The sequence below is a fragment of the Zootoca vivipara genome, chromosome 9 (assembly GCF_965207765.1).
Source record: "Zootoca vivipara chromosome 9, rZooViv2.hap1.1, whole genome shotgun sequence".
Lineage (NCBI taxonomy): Eukaryota > Metazoa > Chordata > Lepidosauria > Squamata > Lacertidae > Zootoca > Zootoca vivipara.
The window spans coordinates 25,841,682-25,858,363 of NC_142592.1; the positions used below are offsets into that span (position 1 = coordinate 25,841,682).

The window sequence follows — 16,682 nt, forward strand, 5'->3', positions numbered from 1 at the left end:
ACAAACCTGAAGTCTGCCCACCCCGATTTACAGTATAATTTGAAATAGCAGTATGCCAAAATGTTATGTATTTAGTACTTTAGCTTGAAGAACAGCCTTGGAAATCTAGAAAGGCTTACCAAATGAGTACTACATTCTTCAATAGAAAGCAGTTGCGGATAGGATTAATGATGTCAGTTCATAAATACCAATGTGAATTTGGGTGGCTTAGTGAAAAACAGTACAAATACAGAATCCCTTCAGTGAATACCATTGTCAGCTTTCTGGGCCCTTGTTTTTCAACCTATGAAAATGGAGATGATACTAAAACTTGGTTGTTCCTTATTTTGCAGTCCAAAGCAGCATATGTGCTCTTCTACCAGAGACAGGACACAATAACTGGAACTGGCTTTTTCCCTCTTGACCGGGAAACTAAACAAGGTGCTTCTGCCGCCATAGGCATCCCATTAGAGAGTGATGAAGACAGTAATGAGAATGACAATGATATAGAGAATGAAAATTGTATGCACACTAACTAATGGAAGACCTAGAAGCCATACAGAGAAAAACTTTCTTGTGGGAGATACCTACTAAAGCATTGAAATTACCCACCAAATTAAAAATAAAATCTGAGATGGGAAATTTCAGATGACAGAATGTAAATCCTTATTACATTTTAACTTGTGCAGTACTTGAAGTGAAACACAATGAAAACGTTAACAGAATTTGTCTCCTATTACCTTTGCAATCTTGTATTCACAAGCTATATACGTATAGGAAATCACAAATAAACCCCTTTACAATTTCTGCTGCAGTTTGGATGAATTATGGATTTTTTGTTTCGGATGCGGGTTATTATCAACAATTTGTGGATTTGGTTTTTGTGTAACACCATAAGAATATTACTGCCAAGCCTTTATTTTTGGATGGGTGTGTCCATATACATATAACAAACTTCAATTTGCCTAGTATATGTGACTAAAAAGTGCAGCAGTATTCTTGCAACACCAAATTTTCAAGTTTATCCCTGAAATAAACGTTGATTAAAAAGCAACTTAATCATGATAGAAAATAACTTGGAAAAGGTGTTTTAACCTTTTGTGGTATAAGTAAATTTCCAGAATATTATGTTCATCTTACTGCTGCTGTGGAACAGGTTCTGGATTTCATGCTGCATTAAGGAATTGAATTTTTCAATTAAATGTAAGTATCCCTCATTGCTTGTTGGATCTACTTTGTAAACATAATTCCTGTTACCTTGCTTATAAGATGTGCGTAATTTTAATCTGGTGTCAGTCCAAAAATTTTAATTGTGCTGTAAAAGTCCCCACCCCACCCCATTTTTGGTAGTTTGGCAATTTTGCAAACTACATGCCGTGTAATAGGGTCCGATTTTTAATAGTATACTGTATTCATAGTAACGACTGTGCATCAAGCTTAGATGACTTTTCCATATAACTTGCCTTCAAATTGTTAATGGGCAACTGGTTTAAAGGTAGGTCTGTTAATTTCCATGTGCGTTCTTGGTGGAATTCACCATAGCCTTACATCTTATCTCAAAAAAGGTAACTTTATTATAGAAGATTTGGCATTTGCATGTTCAAGAGTCAGAACCTGTACAGTAAGTAGATAAAGCATACATACCTTGAATTGGATTTTAATTAACTGTGTTCAAGAAGTCTGGGATGCCAAAAATAAGTGTAACGGTTTGAAACATTTTTTATTATTATTTGCTGCTTTCCCTTTGATATAGTTGGAAGAATGTATTGTTGATTCATATACAATACTGCCTTTGATAGGAACTCCCTAAGTGTGGAGTCCCACTTCACATATCTACTACCTGAAGTCCCACCATTGTTAAAAGCAAAAAGTATGATCTTCACTTGAACTAATCAAATACAATAAGTTATAAATTGTGTATTGTAAATAAAGTTCACTCTGTGAGTGCACATTTTGGTAAATTATTTATTTATGTTAGCATTTAAAAGTTTAAAATTGCATTTGACCAGGATAAAAAAAATTAGGTTTGTGGACATGGCTTTGCTTTATACTTTGATATTAAAAGCTGGTGTTTCATCCTGGTATTTTAAAGCTGCTTTCTGTTTTTTTAAATGTAAGCTTAGCCTCCTGCATGACAGAGGTTTAACAAATTGTCTGCACTTGAGTTCACTTGGGTTTACATTTGAAATGCGCATGTTTTATTTATAAAAATTTCAATAAAGCTATTCAAGGCCTTATTTAGTCTTTTCATTTTTCTTTTATTAGGAAGTTTTGGTAATAGATCACCACATGTTGTCAAATATATTATATTACCATGGATTGTAAAAAAATGACACTGGCGATAGAATATCTAGTTCCTACTGCAGGAACTAGATAAAAAATACCTATAACTACCAAGTTCTGCCATCTTGAAGTACTAGCAGTTCAAAGAGTTGACAAACATTCTGAAAAACCTTGTGGGCAGAGTTCTTCCTGAACTCTTCAGCATGCATGGAAGGGTTGAATATCTAAATGGTCCCCATGACAGAAACACTGCCAGTGATGTGGGGTGGAAATTTTCTGTAATAAAGACTAAACTAGAACACTTTACTACTAATTAGTTTTACAAGTACCTAAGTTTTTCAAACATGCACTACTTCCATCCAATATAATAAACATTTTTTTTAAAAAAAAAATCAATCCAGCATGTTATGGTTGCTCAGCCTTAAAGGGACTGTACGATAACCTTTTGAGTAAATTTAAACTTCCACAGAGGTTAAATCAGAATACAAAAGGTCACAGATGTCTTACTTTTAGTGAATTCCACTTGAAAATCTTCCTTATTTATCTGCATAACTGGTCTATTATTATTGTTTATTACATAAATATTTATTACTGTAGTTTTCTAGAGAGTGTGATTGTGATTTCCTTTTGACATGTGGACTCTACATGTGGGTGGAACGCAGGAGTCTTTAAAACTTAAATCACGATTGCTTGCTTTAAATTGGGGAGTGTTTAGATTAAATAGGTGTGTGGTCCTAAAATGTTGTATACAGTTTTTTGTTCTGTAGATTCTACAGCTGTACAGTAAACTGAATGTTTCTAAGATCTATTTGTAACAAAACCTTAAGGAGGATAGTGCCTTCTACCAAGATACAGTGAGAGGTATATTTTATATTGTGTATAAAAACCACACACTGTATTTATTGGGCATAATATAATAGTATTTTTGGGTTTATTAGTACTTTCACACCCCTGAACAATACTGCGGTCCAAAAGACATATGAGGCTCCCCAATTTATAGTGGAGCTGGTAGGATAAGATGCAGCAACACCCATGCTGTCTTATTTAACTTGTAGTTTTTGAAAACAATTGTGATGTACTAGATCACTCTAGTATCATCTAATTTTCATTCGCTTACCTTTTTGCCTGCAGCAGTAATGTGTTATTAACCATTTCATCTATATTATTTTTTTTATCCCTGTTATGGCCTATGATCAATACAGGAACTGAACTGAAAAGAACCAGAGGAACTCGTGAAAACTCTTTGCATCAAAATTAAGCTTGAAATGGAACATACTGTTTGGGTAACTTGTGGGCTGCCAATAGAATGGGTATGATTTTGGGGGGTAGCCAAAATCATCTACTGTGGTTAAATCAGCGAGAGTCTTGAGAGCGAGAGTGCATGAAAGCAGATAATCATTTTATCATATCCTAGGTGATAATATCCTGACCATATAGATGTATGAGTTGGATTGGCCCAGAATTTACAGACCTGTTAAGATCCCAAATCATAATTTTGGCTGCATTTGACCTCTAAAATGAGGTACTACAAGTAAGGAACTAAGAACTATCTTGAGCCTTATCCCCTTTGGCCTGTATCACAAACTTCTTATAGCTGGTTTACTCTTGGATGGTAATACCTACACTTTGCTTAGTGACATTTTCCCTTTATTCATCTCATCAAACTTATTTATCTCTGTCTCTTTCTCAGACCTGGTTCTTGGAGGGCTCATGTATTTGGTATGATCACGAACATAAGGTCTTGCTAGGTCAGGCTATTGGCTCATCTAGTCTGACATGCTATTCCCACAGCGGCCAACCAGATGCCTATGGGAGACGCCAAGCAGGACCTGAGCACAACAGCACTCTCCCTCCTTGTGATTCCTTGCAACTGGTGTCCAAAGGCATACTGTTTCCAACCGTGGACGTAGAACATAGCCATCATAGCTAGTAGCCATTGATAGCTGTATTTTCCATGAATTTATCTAATCTTTTAAAGCCATCTAAATTGGTAGGCATCACTGCTTCTTGTGGGAATGAATGCCATAACTATACACTGTGGAGAAGTATACACAACATGCTGCTGCCTGACTTCAGCCCTTTGCACGAGCCTAAAGGATCAAGAAAGCAGGATGCTGATTTGCCCATGTGATACAGAAATACGGGAGTTGACGACTTAACAAATTCCATGAAACTGCAAAGTCCATCCATGCGTTCTTATAGGTGAATTAGTAATGGTACATCGGCATTGTTTAAAATTATTGCTGGATTAATCCAATGTGAAATAAAATGGTGTTACCTTCCACTTGTGATGGAAGGGGGTGAAAATATTTCAAAGCAATATTCAGTAGTACTGGAAACTAGAAATGAGAGAAACAAGCTGTTGGGTTGATCATGAGATAAATGATAAAGTACTAGGTTGCTCTAGTATAAAGAAAACAATTTGAAATTCCTAATAAGCTAAGTGTCTCAAATGTTTTACATCTGTATTATAGCTATCTGTATGAGACACAACTGAGGTATCTGGAGTTCTTGGGATGCTTATAGGAATAGAGAAAATATTATATGCAGATGGTATTAGAGCTTGGTTGAAGGAAGGAGTGGGGAAGCTGTGGTCCTACAGACATTTATGGATTGGCTTTCATCATTCCTGGCCATGCTGGCTGGGAGCAGACGTCCATCAACAGTTTGAGGACTAGAGGTTCACCACCACCGGTTAAAGTGTTTTAGGAATACAGTAGCTTAATTTTTGAATTTTCTGGACCCGTTTTCTGTGTATGCCGTGTACCCTTGCAGTGCACTATTTTCCCGTTCCTATTCTCAGTCCATGGCATACTGTAATCTGGATTATACTGGTTGATCATTTGGTGAGCTAATGTGTAGATACAGTGGTGGATTTTACTTGAGATTGAAGCTTTTTGAGCCCTTGGGATCTCAAACAATGCTAATTTTAATACAGTGAATACCTGGTGGTGTTTCAAATATTTTTGTACTACACTTTATCAAATTATCTCGGGACACTTTACAATAGCTTAAAGCAGTGGTTTTCAACCAGTGCGTCGTGGCACCCTAGGGTGCCTTGAATGATGTTCAGGGGTGCCGTGGGCAACACTTGCCTCCGTCCCTCTTTCCTTCCCTCCCTTCTCTGATGCCATCTTGCATCTCTACCTCCCAAAGGCTTGCACAGCTGTTCTGTGCATCAGCCCTGGCTACAAGCACCCCAGGCGAATGGTGCCTCTGGGGCTAGCCAGTGGGTGCTGGTTGCTAGGAGCTGAGGTGGCCTCAGAGTAAGCAAGCAAGCGGGTGAGGGAGCCCAGCCCACCAGCCCTTGCTGTTGGGAAATGGAACAGACAAGCGGGAGGGTGGGCAGGCAGGCGCTGTTCTGGTCTTTCTTGTACTTGCTGTGTGCAATGCCTGCCTGGGAGCTGAGTGCCTGCTGCTGCCACTGCTGCCTCCCAAGGTAAGATCCTGGCCTCATGTTCACCTTTGGCCAGTCTCCATTGCGCCACTAAGGCTGAGGGTATCCTACTTTACAGGCCCCTGTGGGACAGTATGAGGAGGCACCTCACTTGAGCAGGAGGTGGGACAGCTCAGAGACGAGGGGTGGCAGCAGCAGCTGCCCAGAGGACACCCAATGATGGGTGTTGCTGATGGCACACTCCACAAGGGGGTTTAAAAAATGGTGAGAAGCAGCCAGCTCTGCAGGCAAGGAGTGATGTAACTTGTTTCTGAGTCCCACAGGGGTACCGCAGAAAGAATGTGGTTGGTCAAGGGAGCCGTGGACTCAAAACGGTTGAAAACCTCTGGGTTCAAGTAATTATATATATAGTTGTTTTAACATTGCACCTTCTTATAACTTCAGCTTTTCACTGCCAACAAAGAGTTAGCTAACTCTCTTATTTGATGTGCATTAGTTTGTATTTTCAGAAGTATGCATTCTTAAACCAAGAAAAAGCCAGATCCCAGTACAGTGGTACCTCAGGTTACAGACGCTTCAGGTTACAAACTCTGCTAACCCAGAAATAGTGCCTTGGGTTAAGAACTTTGGTTCAGGGTGAGAACAGAAATCACACAGCGGCAGCACGGCGGCCCCATTAGCTAAAGTGGTACCTCAGGTTAAGAACAATTTCAGGTTAAGAATGGACTTACAGAACGAATTATGTTCTTAATCCAAGGTACCACTGTATTCTGGCTATATTCTGTATTTCCTTAATACTGAAGTACAGTGGTGCCTCGACTTACAAATTTAATCCGTTCCGAAGGCACCTTCGTAGGTCGAAAAATTTGTAAGTCGAAAAGCACCATTGGAAACGTGATTTCTCATAGGAATGCACTGGAAACGGAAAAATTTGTAAGTCGAAGCAACCTCATCTAAAAATTCGTAAGTCGAAAAAATCCTATCTAAAACCGCCGCGGTTTCCATTCGGATGTTGAGAAATTCATAAGCGTGCGGCCATTTGCCCCATTCGTAAGTCGAAAAATTCGATTGTCGAGTCGTTGGTAAATCGAGGTACCACTGTACTTGAGTGTATTCTTACCTCAGCATACATTTAGGATCGGATTGCAAGGTACAGTTAAAGGCTATGTGGCAGGATATTGCAATTAAAATATTTTAGAGGCTATGTATTTTGAGCATGTGAGTAGCCATGCTAAAGGCAAATGCTTTAATCAATCGTGCATAAATGTAATCTTAATCATGTACATGTCTTACAGTAGTGTCACAATGACATAGTGGCTCTTAATTTTTGTTATCTGAAGTCATCACCATGCCAGTATTACTGAGTTAGTTTAACAAGCCATATTTGAATAGAACAAGAACTGAAGAAGAGTCAGCATTTCCTCCACTTATAGCTATGACTTGGTCTTGTGCTGAAAGGAGGAGAGCTTTTGGCAGAGTCCACAATCCTCTGGCCCAGCTCCTGGTTTGTCAGCTCTGTTCATACTGGTGAGGAGGCAGATAAAGAAAATCCTTTACTCCCCTCCACACCCCCTGGTGTTTTCCACACCTTAACACAGCAGTATATTTTCTCTTGATGATAATGTACACTTGCCAGGAAAATGTAGGAAAACCTAGCTCTCTGCTGACTGTACTTCTCTACCGCACATATTCAAATATGTGCTCATGACAATTAGACTATGTTTAGAGCACACTTTAAACTGTGCAGCTAAACACATAATGAGGTGCATCACTCTTGTCACAAGCTGAAAGTAAATGAGGGTGCATAATAAAAAGGAGCCTTAGGGACGATTGCAGGCTATCCTGAGGTTCTGTGAGGCAAATTGCTCACCTAGGTCTGCTGCCGATTGCTCATTGCCAAGGAACTTTGGCAATGTTATAATCTGTTCCACTAAGTACACATTGTAGAACTAGTATCTTGGCATAAGGAATGTGTATCTTAAAATGAGGGACAGCAGCCAACTTCCCCTTTAAAGAAGCAAGAACTGTAAGCATGGATAATAATATCAGTAAATGCATCTCATGCTTAAGCAAAACAAACAAACAAACAAACAAACAAAAACCAGGAATAGTATTTTATAATACTTTTATTTCACTTCATAACCCTGGGATGCTCTCCAAGCAGCTTACAAAAAACAATTCTCACAATAAAAATGTTACTTTAGAAATGCCACTACAGGGTTACGCAGGTGGCTTTTCCTGCATTCAAGCTTGGCCTTCATTGATTTTCTCCGATGTAAAGGAAGAGGACGGAGCAACTGGATCTCATTCAACCCATGATGGAGGCAAGCTTCTCCTGCTGGCACCTGCCCATTGCCAGGCAACAGTTCCCCCAAAGGTCCTCTGGGACAAAGCAACAGGGCTGATCAGCTGTAACCCACTCAATCCATAATGGAAGCAAGTTTTCCTTTACTGGCAGTGGTGTTGGAATCTGAAGCTATGATCAGTAACAGAAGGGTGTTACTACCCTAAACCAGTGTTTCCCAAACTTGGCTCTACAGCTGTTTTTAGACTACAATCCCCATCATCCCTAGCTAGCAGGACCTGTGGTCAGGGATCATGGGAACAATAGTCCAAAAACAGCTGCAGACCCAAGTTTGGGAAACCCTGCCCTGAACCAGAAAAAGAAAAAGACAATTAACACTGGTATTTTAAAGTAGGGGTGGGATACAACACAAATCTTTAAACAGATATTTGGGGGGGGGGTTTAAAGGCAAAATGCAATGCAACTTGCTACACAATTTTGATTAAGGAGCATTTGCCAGCCATGGGTGATGTCGATGGCTCAAAATGCTTATTAAGATTGCGAACCTGTATCGATTCCCCCTTGCGCAAGACCTACCGTATTGAACTCACTAGGTTTTACGGCGGGATAACGATGTATATGGCATTGAGCTGGCAGTAAACAATCCCATATCTCTTTGATATGGCAAATCTGAGAGGCGGTGGCAGGTATCTTTTTTAAAAAAAGTCGAGTCGGGGCTGCTGATAATAATAAGAAGAAGAAATAATAATAATTAATAAGAATACTTTATTACTTATATGCCGCTCATCTGACTGGGTTGACCCAGCCAGTCCGGGCGGATCCCAACAAAAAGAAAAAGAAAAAAGACAACATCCCACACTAAAAACTTCCCTGAAGAGGGCTGGTGACGCAAGAAAATAAGTGCCGGCGATTTCAAAAAAGAGGAGCTGGAATCCTCTCCATGCCACCTTGCATGGGGGAAGAAGCTAAGAAGAGGACAAAGCAAGAACTGCACATGCTCTGAGGAACCGAGGGCCTCTTCTGCTCTGGGACTGCGTCCAAACCAAGGGCGGACAGGATCGCGCCCCCGTTTTTGCCCCCCATCTCCACCCCCTCCTGCCCCTGACAGGCCCACCTCGGCGCCGCCGTCCTGGGGCCGCGCCGTCCTGCGGGCCCTCCCCTTCTTCGCGCCGCCCCTTCTTCGCGAGGCCTCTGTCGTACGGAAGCGGCTGACGTGCGGCGGCGGCGCCCGGCATTGTGGGAGCGGGAGCGGACGTGGACGCGGCGGGGCCGGCCTTGGAGGCTGAGGCGGCTGCTGGTGGTGCTGCTGCTGCTTTTGCCTGTGGCTCCGCCCGGGACTTGTCGGCCTCCGCGAGCGCCGCCACATTCAGACGGCGACGCTGGCTCGGCCGGGCCTGTCCCTTGCCGGCCTCGCGTCGCTGCCTTCCCCACACGGCGGAGGAGCCATGGCCGGGACGAGTAGCCCCGAGGCCGTGAAGAAACTGCTGGAAAACATGCAGGGCGACCTGCGGGCCCTGAGCCTGGAGTGTCGGAAGAAATTTCCTCCCGTCAAGGAGGTGAGGTGTTTGGTTTTTTTGGGGGGAGGGGGGAACTGGACTGTCTCGGATCGGGGTGGGGCTGGGGCTGGGGGGGCGTGTCAGTGTTTGTGTGTATTTCTTGTGTCGTGTGGCTTTTCCCCGGCCTGCTTTAGCAAGAGGTACGTGGGGTCTCTCCGAGGCCTTTCCTCTCCACCCACCCCCGCTGAGAACTGAAACCCAAATCCCGGAGTGGAACCGAGTCGGGTGGCTGCGTTTACACTGCAAACGTCTGCACCGCTTGGCCACCGTGGTCCGCTTACAGCACTTTCTTGTAACAAGCAGTTCCCGGTGGCACCTCACTCTTTCCAGACTTCAGTCTCTCTAGTGGGCGAACTTTTTAAGTGTACATTTCTTAGGCTTAGCAATGGTGCCCTTTTTTGCAGGGGGAGGCAATCGATACCGCTCAAAAGATAGGCAAAAGCCTGCTTATCATCTGTTATGATAACTTGGAGGCCCTTGTTTGGAGACAGGTGGCTTTGAATAGTAGTAGGTTTCAAGGCACCGACTGGTGGTTGCAACTGTTTGGGTAATCAACGAGGATTGCATTACCCAAACTAGTTTGCAAGCTGTTCCTGTTTTGCCACCGATAGGTAAGCAGGTTTCCGTTGTATATTAAATTTGAAAGTGGCACTTGGAACTGCACCCACGTGCGTATCACATTGCTGTCTTGTCCCACTTGCGAAGGGGTGTAGTTGATGGTTTGAATATGTGCATCTTCAAACTTTGATCAGGACTTCAGAATTTTAAGAACTTGAGCTCTGAGAACCGTGCCCTGTTTAATATCTTAAAACTAAGTAAATCAAGCAAAGTTAAAAAAATTTGAAGAGTGAAATACTTAATGCCGAAGGTGAGAATCGTTACTGATAATAATATGAGTTAGGTGTGGGTGGCACTGCTTTGTGGTGGTTCTGGTCCTACTTAGATGGTTGTTTTCAGAGGGTGGTGCTTGAGGACTGCTGTTATTGTCCATCCAGCTGATATTATCATCAGAGTATTATCAGACCACGTTCTAGCCAGTCATAAGCATTTAAGGAGGGCTGGTAAGGAGCATGGCTTGGGGAATGAGCCTACTACAGAGACATCTAGAGGGCTGCAGTTGCCTCCCAAGCCTGAGGTTCCCGTCTCTGTGTAATGATATTTGCTCCTGTAAAAATTCAGGAGCTCAATTGTTGAAATCAATAAGCTAAGACTGTAGTGATGTTTTTAATGACTTGAAAGAGAATTGCATGCTGCCAGCATTGCGTTCCATAAGGCGGATATGGGGAAAGTAAAAAAATATAATTTTATATAAAACAACCTCTTTAATGTGCTTACCTGAGGTTCTAATGTTTTGTTGTACTTTGTTATAGATTTGTTGCACTGTGCCTAGATTAAAATGGGGAGCAAAGGGTGTTCTGTTGTATAGTGCGGACCGTGTTGATACTAAAAGTGTTCTAGGGTGAAAAGCCATAGCTTCAACCTTTAGGACACAAACGAAGATGCCAATTAAAGTATATTCCCATGAAAGGATTTTTTGACGGGGGGGGGAATAACGGTATTGTAAACATAATGGTATTGTATACCTGAAGGAGCATCTCCACCCACATTGTTCAGCCCAGGCACTGAGGTCCACCTCCAAGGGCCTTCTGGCGGTTCCATCACTGCAAAGGAAGCCAGGCAGAGGGCCTTCTTGGCAGTGGCACCCTCCCTGTGGAATGCCCTCCCATCAGGTGTCAAAAAGATAAAGAACTACACAAGTTTTCGAAGACATCTGAAGGCAGCCCTGTATCAGGAAGTTTTTAATGTTTGACTTCCAGATGGGTGGTGGTGGTGATGATGATGATTAATAATAATAGATCTTGGGGGGGGGGACCATTAGAGCTTTAGTCAAAGCCCTCCATGCAAACAGTCCAGAACAATTGGGTGTAACTCATCATGTAAGTCATGCATCAGGTTTGTAGATTTGCCAAGTTGGTGGCAAAGTAAGTAGTAGGTAGTAGTAGGTAGCATCTTAGCACTGAAGGATGTGAGTAGGAGAGAAATGATTGCTTGATTTGATGGAAGATTTGACTTTCCTTAAGGCAGATTTGAGTAGTAAGTCTTCAAAGTTTTAAGAACGAAATTTGAGAATCATAGTTCTAATCACAGAATTTTCCTCTAGTTTCCATAAAATGTTACAACTCTACAGTATGCAGTAGTGTATGCATGATGCAATATTTTAGAATATCAGGGCTAACGGAAAGTGAACTGCTCGGTAAATACACTATTTTAAAATGCTAAAGTTAGACCCTCCTATTATTCTTTCCTTTTTTGTAGGATATATTCACAATTTAAAGAATTTGAGAAGACAAGCATTTGGGGGAGGCAGGATATAAAATAACCTTTGTTCTTTGTTAGCCTGTACTACATGTCTCGTTTCTAAACTAGCATTGAACTGCATGGTACTCTTTGCACAAGGAACATTAACCATTTTTTAACCCACTAGTGAATTGTGTACATGAAAACAAAGCAGTTTTTTTTAGTATTTTCACTATCATTCCAACAGCACATAATTTGGCAGGTGTATAGCTATAATGCTTCATTTTATGTAGCTTGTAATGCCTTATATCCACTAACAGTGCAGTCCATTGCACATCTGTTGTCGCTGAACGCATTGGGGCTTATTACCAGATGATCCAGGTTCACCCTCCAGAGCAGATTTTGGGGGCTCAGATTAAATGTTTAATGGTCTTGACTACAAATTGTTAAGAACACAACATTAATAAAATTATAGGGATAGACTATAAATGGAAAACCTGTTTGTGTTGAATTTCAGTTTATACACATTTAATTTCCAATGTCAATCTGTTTTCAAGCATGACTATGAAAACTTTATGATTAGAAGGGATATATGGTATTTAAAAGTACAATCATATGTTCAGCGTGATCTTGCAGATAGCCAGTGAAGCCAGGGCCTGTGGTTAATGGAGTCTTTGTGCCATGTACCACTAATACATGTGCTGGACAAAGCCAGGCTATATCTGTATGCTGAGTAATACTATGGTGGTTACTCTTTTGATATAAAACCTACTTTGTGTGGCTTTTTATTTTGCCCCTGTAACTGTCCATGAAATAGGAACAAGGTTATGCTATCATCCTTGGATTCTATACCAAATATATTTGGGAACATTTTTCCTGTGAGAAGCTAGTAAAGAACGTGTCACTCTTTTAAAAGTGGTTTAAGGCCATTTATTTCCTTGTCCTCAGCAAGGTAGCTTTAGCAATTACACGTACTTGATATGGCTGACTGTTAGTCCTCCACAACTCTGCTCCTGCTTTCATTTAGAGTCCGTCAGCATAAGCTGACAATTTTGAGTAGCACTGCCTTTTCAGCTGAGTCAGCAGTTTCAAGATTCTGAACTAGGATTGCAGGTTTACAGAAGGTTCAGGTTACTGCTGAGGCGAAGTTATCTGCTATTTAGGAGCACAGGCACTGGTGAGGTAAAATATTTAGCAAGCTAATAGGAATACTAAAAAGGTCTTTGAATTTTTCAGCTCTACACTAGTCCTTAAAATGTACTAACTTCACTTATTGAAAGAGCTGCACTGTAAAACATATGTAAATATATATGTCAATAATTCAAAGTTAGTTGTATACTTTATTCTCTCACCTTCCCCCTCCTGGTCCCTTTAATATTCATGTTTGTTTCTCCCTTCTTCTGATTGTTGGTTTTTATGTAGCTGTTTTAAACATTGCAAATGATGTTACGAAAATGATTAAATGAAATTGCCAGTTCACACAGCAAGTGTACCTCCTTTCACATACGGTACACAAAATACTCTGGTATCTGTTTTCTCTTTGGAAAAACAGAGTGATTAAATATTTTATTAATTTGCTGATAATGCAGTTCTATACACACTTAACTTCTATTAAACTCAGTGGGACTTACTTTTGATGGCAATTGATCTATAAAATCTTGCAACCATGGCTTCATTTAACTTTTTTTTTGTAGAAGAACTTTGTTAGGGAATACATAAAGTAGAACATTGTGGCATTCTAGTTAACATTTCAGCTGAGTCGAGAATGTTTTAACATCTTTTTGGTTACAGTGCCCTTGTTGGATTTTCTGCTGAGTTAGCAAGAGTGTTGTGTATTAGGTTTAAAAGTTAAAGGGTAAAGGGGCCCCAGACCATCAGGTCCAGTCGTGTCCGACTCCGGGGTTGCGCCGCTCATCTCGCTCTATAGGCCGAGGGAGCCGGCGTTTGTCCGCAGACAGCTTCTGGGTCACGTAGCCTGCATGACAAAGCTGCTTCTGGCGAACCAGAACAGCGCACGGAAACGCCATTTACCTTCCCGCCGGAGCGGTCCCTATTTATCTACTTGCATTTTGATGTGCTTTCGAACTGCTAGGTGGGCAGGAGCTGGGACCGAGCAACGGGAGCTCACCCCGTTGCAGGGATTCGAACCGCCGACCTTGCGATCAGCAAGCCCTAGACTCTGTGGTTTAACCCACAGCGCCACCTAGGTACCCGTGTATTAGGTTTAGTTGGCATCTAATCTGTGTATAAGGGAGTGGTTGGAAATATAGACTGTGTTGATTGGTGCATGCACATATCTGTATATACAGACAAGTTTCACATTCATGTCTACCTCTCTGAATGCCTTTGGATATTGTGTGTGAAACTTGAATGAGATCGGGAAAAATAGTTTGGGTTCCCATGGGATGTTCTTAGAAATTGTGTATTTATTATGTTTCTCCTTTAAGCAACTTACATGCCAACATCAACTGGTTTTTTAAATTAGGGGTTTTTTGAGCGCACTTGGGTATATCATAAAAGGTAAAGGTAAAGGGACCCCTGCCTGACCATTAGGACCAATCGTGACCGACTCTGGGGTTGTGGCGCTCATCTCGCGTTATTGGCCGAGGGAGCCGGCGTACAGCTTCCAGGTCATGTGGTCAGCATGACAAAGCCGCACTTCTGGCAAACCAGAGCAGCGCACAGAAACGCCGTTTACCTTCCCGCTGGAGCGGTACCTATTTATCTACTTGCACTTTGACGTGCTTTCGAACTGCTAGGTTGGCAGGAGCTGGGACCGAGCAACGGGAGCTCACCCCGTCATGGGGACTCGAACCGCCAACCTTCTGATCAGCAAGCCCTAGGTTCTGTGGTTTAACCCACAGCGCCATCATAGTGAGAAAGTGAGAAAAAGTGAGAAAATTTGCAAATAATAAGAGATAACGATGTGAAGGTCTTAAGGTGGAGGTGGGAGGTGTAATGAGACTCAATTGTTAATACATCACATTCTGGGGCATTGAAATGTTTTCCTAGGAAGCAATTTCTGCCTCAAGATTTTGCAGACATAACAACTTTAATTTCACTTCTGTTAAATGAAGAATTGCTTTCATATAGTACAATTTGAGAAGTGGCTTTTAGATTGTAAGCCTGAGGTCAGCGATGACTTACTACTGATTTTAGTAAGCCACTGTGGGATCCATTTCAGCTGAAGAATAGGGTAAAATGCTTCTAAGAAAAAATTAATAAAGTAATAATCTATTGTCTTTTCTTTACAGGCTGCTGAGTCAGGAATAATAAAAGTAAAAACGATAGCTGCACGAAACACTGATGTCTTGTCAGGTAAATGTTTGCAAACACCAAAAATCCAATCAGAAAATTTATTTTAAGTCTCTTTAAATAAAAGCTTTGTGCGTGATTTGGTGTTGAATATCTTCAGTGCTTTTAGAACATGAAGATAATAATAGTATATGAGTTTTCAATAAAAGTTATGACAGTGTGCTAGTTCAATTTTTAATCAACGCAGGTGAAATATATATAGTTATCAAAATTCTGGTATAGTCTTTGGTATCTGAAAATCCTGTTTGAATCCTCACTGATTTCCAGGTCCAAGTTCAGGGAAAGTTTACACAGCAAGCACCTGTTTACGTTCTTTAGGATTCCACCTCATTATCCCCACCCCTCATGTGACTGGGAGCAGCAAACTATGATTCCCAGTTTAGCATTTGATTTGAACTGGGTATAGAGGGTTGTGCCACTCCACAATGTGAAGCCAGTGGCATGCCATGCAAATGCATCTATTCCCTCTTGTAAGAAAGCATTAATTACCTTCCTAGCTCAAACAGCTGACCCCTCCCTGCCCAATTTTGTAAATGAAGAGGGGCAAGGATCCAAAAGTTGTTTTACAAACCTTACCAAATGCTCTGTCCACACCCTCAGGCTGCAGCAACTGAAACCTGTCCAACAACATCCGACAAATAAGTGCTCCAGTATTGCCTGCTCTAAAACTGGAGTCCAAGTTCCAGTGGATGCAAGTGATTTTATCCTCATAATGCCTTGCAAACAGTCACAGGCTCTACCATGTGCCTAGGCCCACAGGTAATAGGCCTCAGCCACCCAGAGCAACTGCACTGGATGACAAAACGGGGGCACAGAGGCGGCAGAGGAGTAAGCTTACTTTGCCACCTTCACAGCTACTGAATAGAGTCTGACCTGAGCACATTCGCTGTGATTTCCCCCCACCTGCTCACTCGCTTAATAGTTCTCACCCTAGAGCATAACACAGAGCTTTGCTTACTTTGCCCATCGGGAAAGGGTGTTCAGACTCCCATGTAACCTCCGTGTTTGGCAGAAGAGCCAACCTTGCCAATTGGAAAGTTCCCTGAAGCCCTCTGGAAAACCATTTGGATCCATTAGTCTCCAGGAGTTGACCATTTTAATAAGTCCTCCACTCCTGCAGTTTTAGAATTCTGTATCTCTAAAAATCAATAAGAACGCACTGCCCCACCCCACACCCCAGTTTATCTTCTCCCTTCTCAACCAAGGATGCCAAATCAAGAGTGTGCCCTGCTACAAATGTTGAGTTACGTTGGGGCAGCCCCATAGGTGTCATGATGACCCTGAGTACACTATTTGCCAGAATATGTAGAAACACGCTCCTGGAGTTTGGTTGTATGATCTGGGGTGACACCAAGCTTAATACAGGGTGCACACCCTGCTTTTTTGTGTGTTTTAGCTATTATTGGTATAAGTTAGCACCCTGTCCTGTGCCCAAACAAAGCACAGGACTGGATGCAATTCAATATCATCCTGTAAAGGACACTCTTCTGGGGTTGTGGGTATATCATTTGTGGTGGCCCATAGATTATTTTGGGTTGCAAAACCCTGT

General features: G+C 41.8%; 2 protein-coding genes across 10 annotated transcripts in view; both read left to right on the top strand.

Annotated features, from left to right (window-relative positions):
• USP15 (ubiquitin specific peptidase 15) overlaps positions 1-2,216 on the top strand; it is a 53,450-nt gene extending 51,234 nt beyond the window's left edge. For all 4 annotated transcript variants that reach the window (XM_060279633.2, XM_035126860.3, XM_060279632.2 and 1 more), the window contains one exon: positions 333-2,216. In XM_060279633.2, coding sequence (XP_060135616.2) covers positions 333-518 — 186 coding nt within the window. In that variant the 3' untranslated portion in view covers positions 519-2,216. The remainder of the gene's footprint in view (positions 1-332) is intronic.
• Positions 2,217-9,157: 6,941 nt separating this feature from the next.
• Positions 9,158-16,682, top strand: part of MON2 (MON2 regulator of endosome-to-Golgi trafficking) — a 57,653-nt gene continuing 50,128 nt past the window's right edge. For 4 of the 6 annotated variants that reach the window (XM_035126854.3, XM_035126856.3, XM_035126857.3 and 1 more), the window contains exons 1-2: positions 9,158-9,520; positions 15,073-15,136. In XM_035126854.3, coding sequence (XP_034982745.2) covers positions 9,410-9,520; positions 15,073-15,136 — 175 coding nt within the window. In that variant the 5' untranslated portion in view covers positions 9,158-9,409. The remainder of the gene's footprint in view (positions 9,521-15,072; positions 15,137-16,682) is intronic. The other 2 variants (XM_035126855.3, XM_088652390.1) reach the window with 1 other exon arrangement.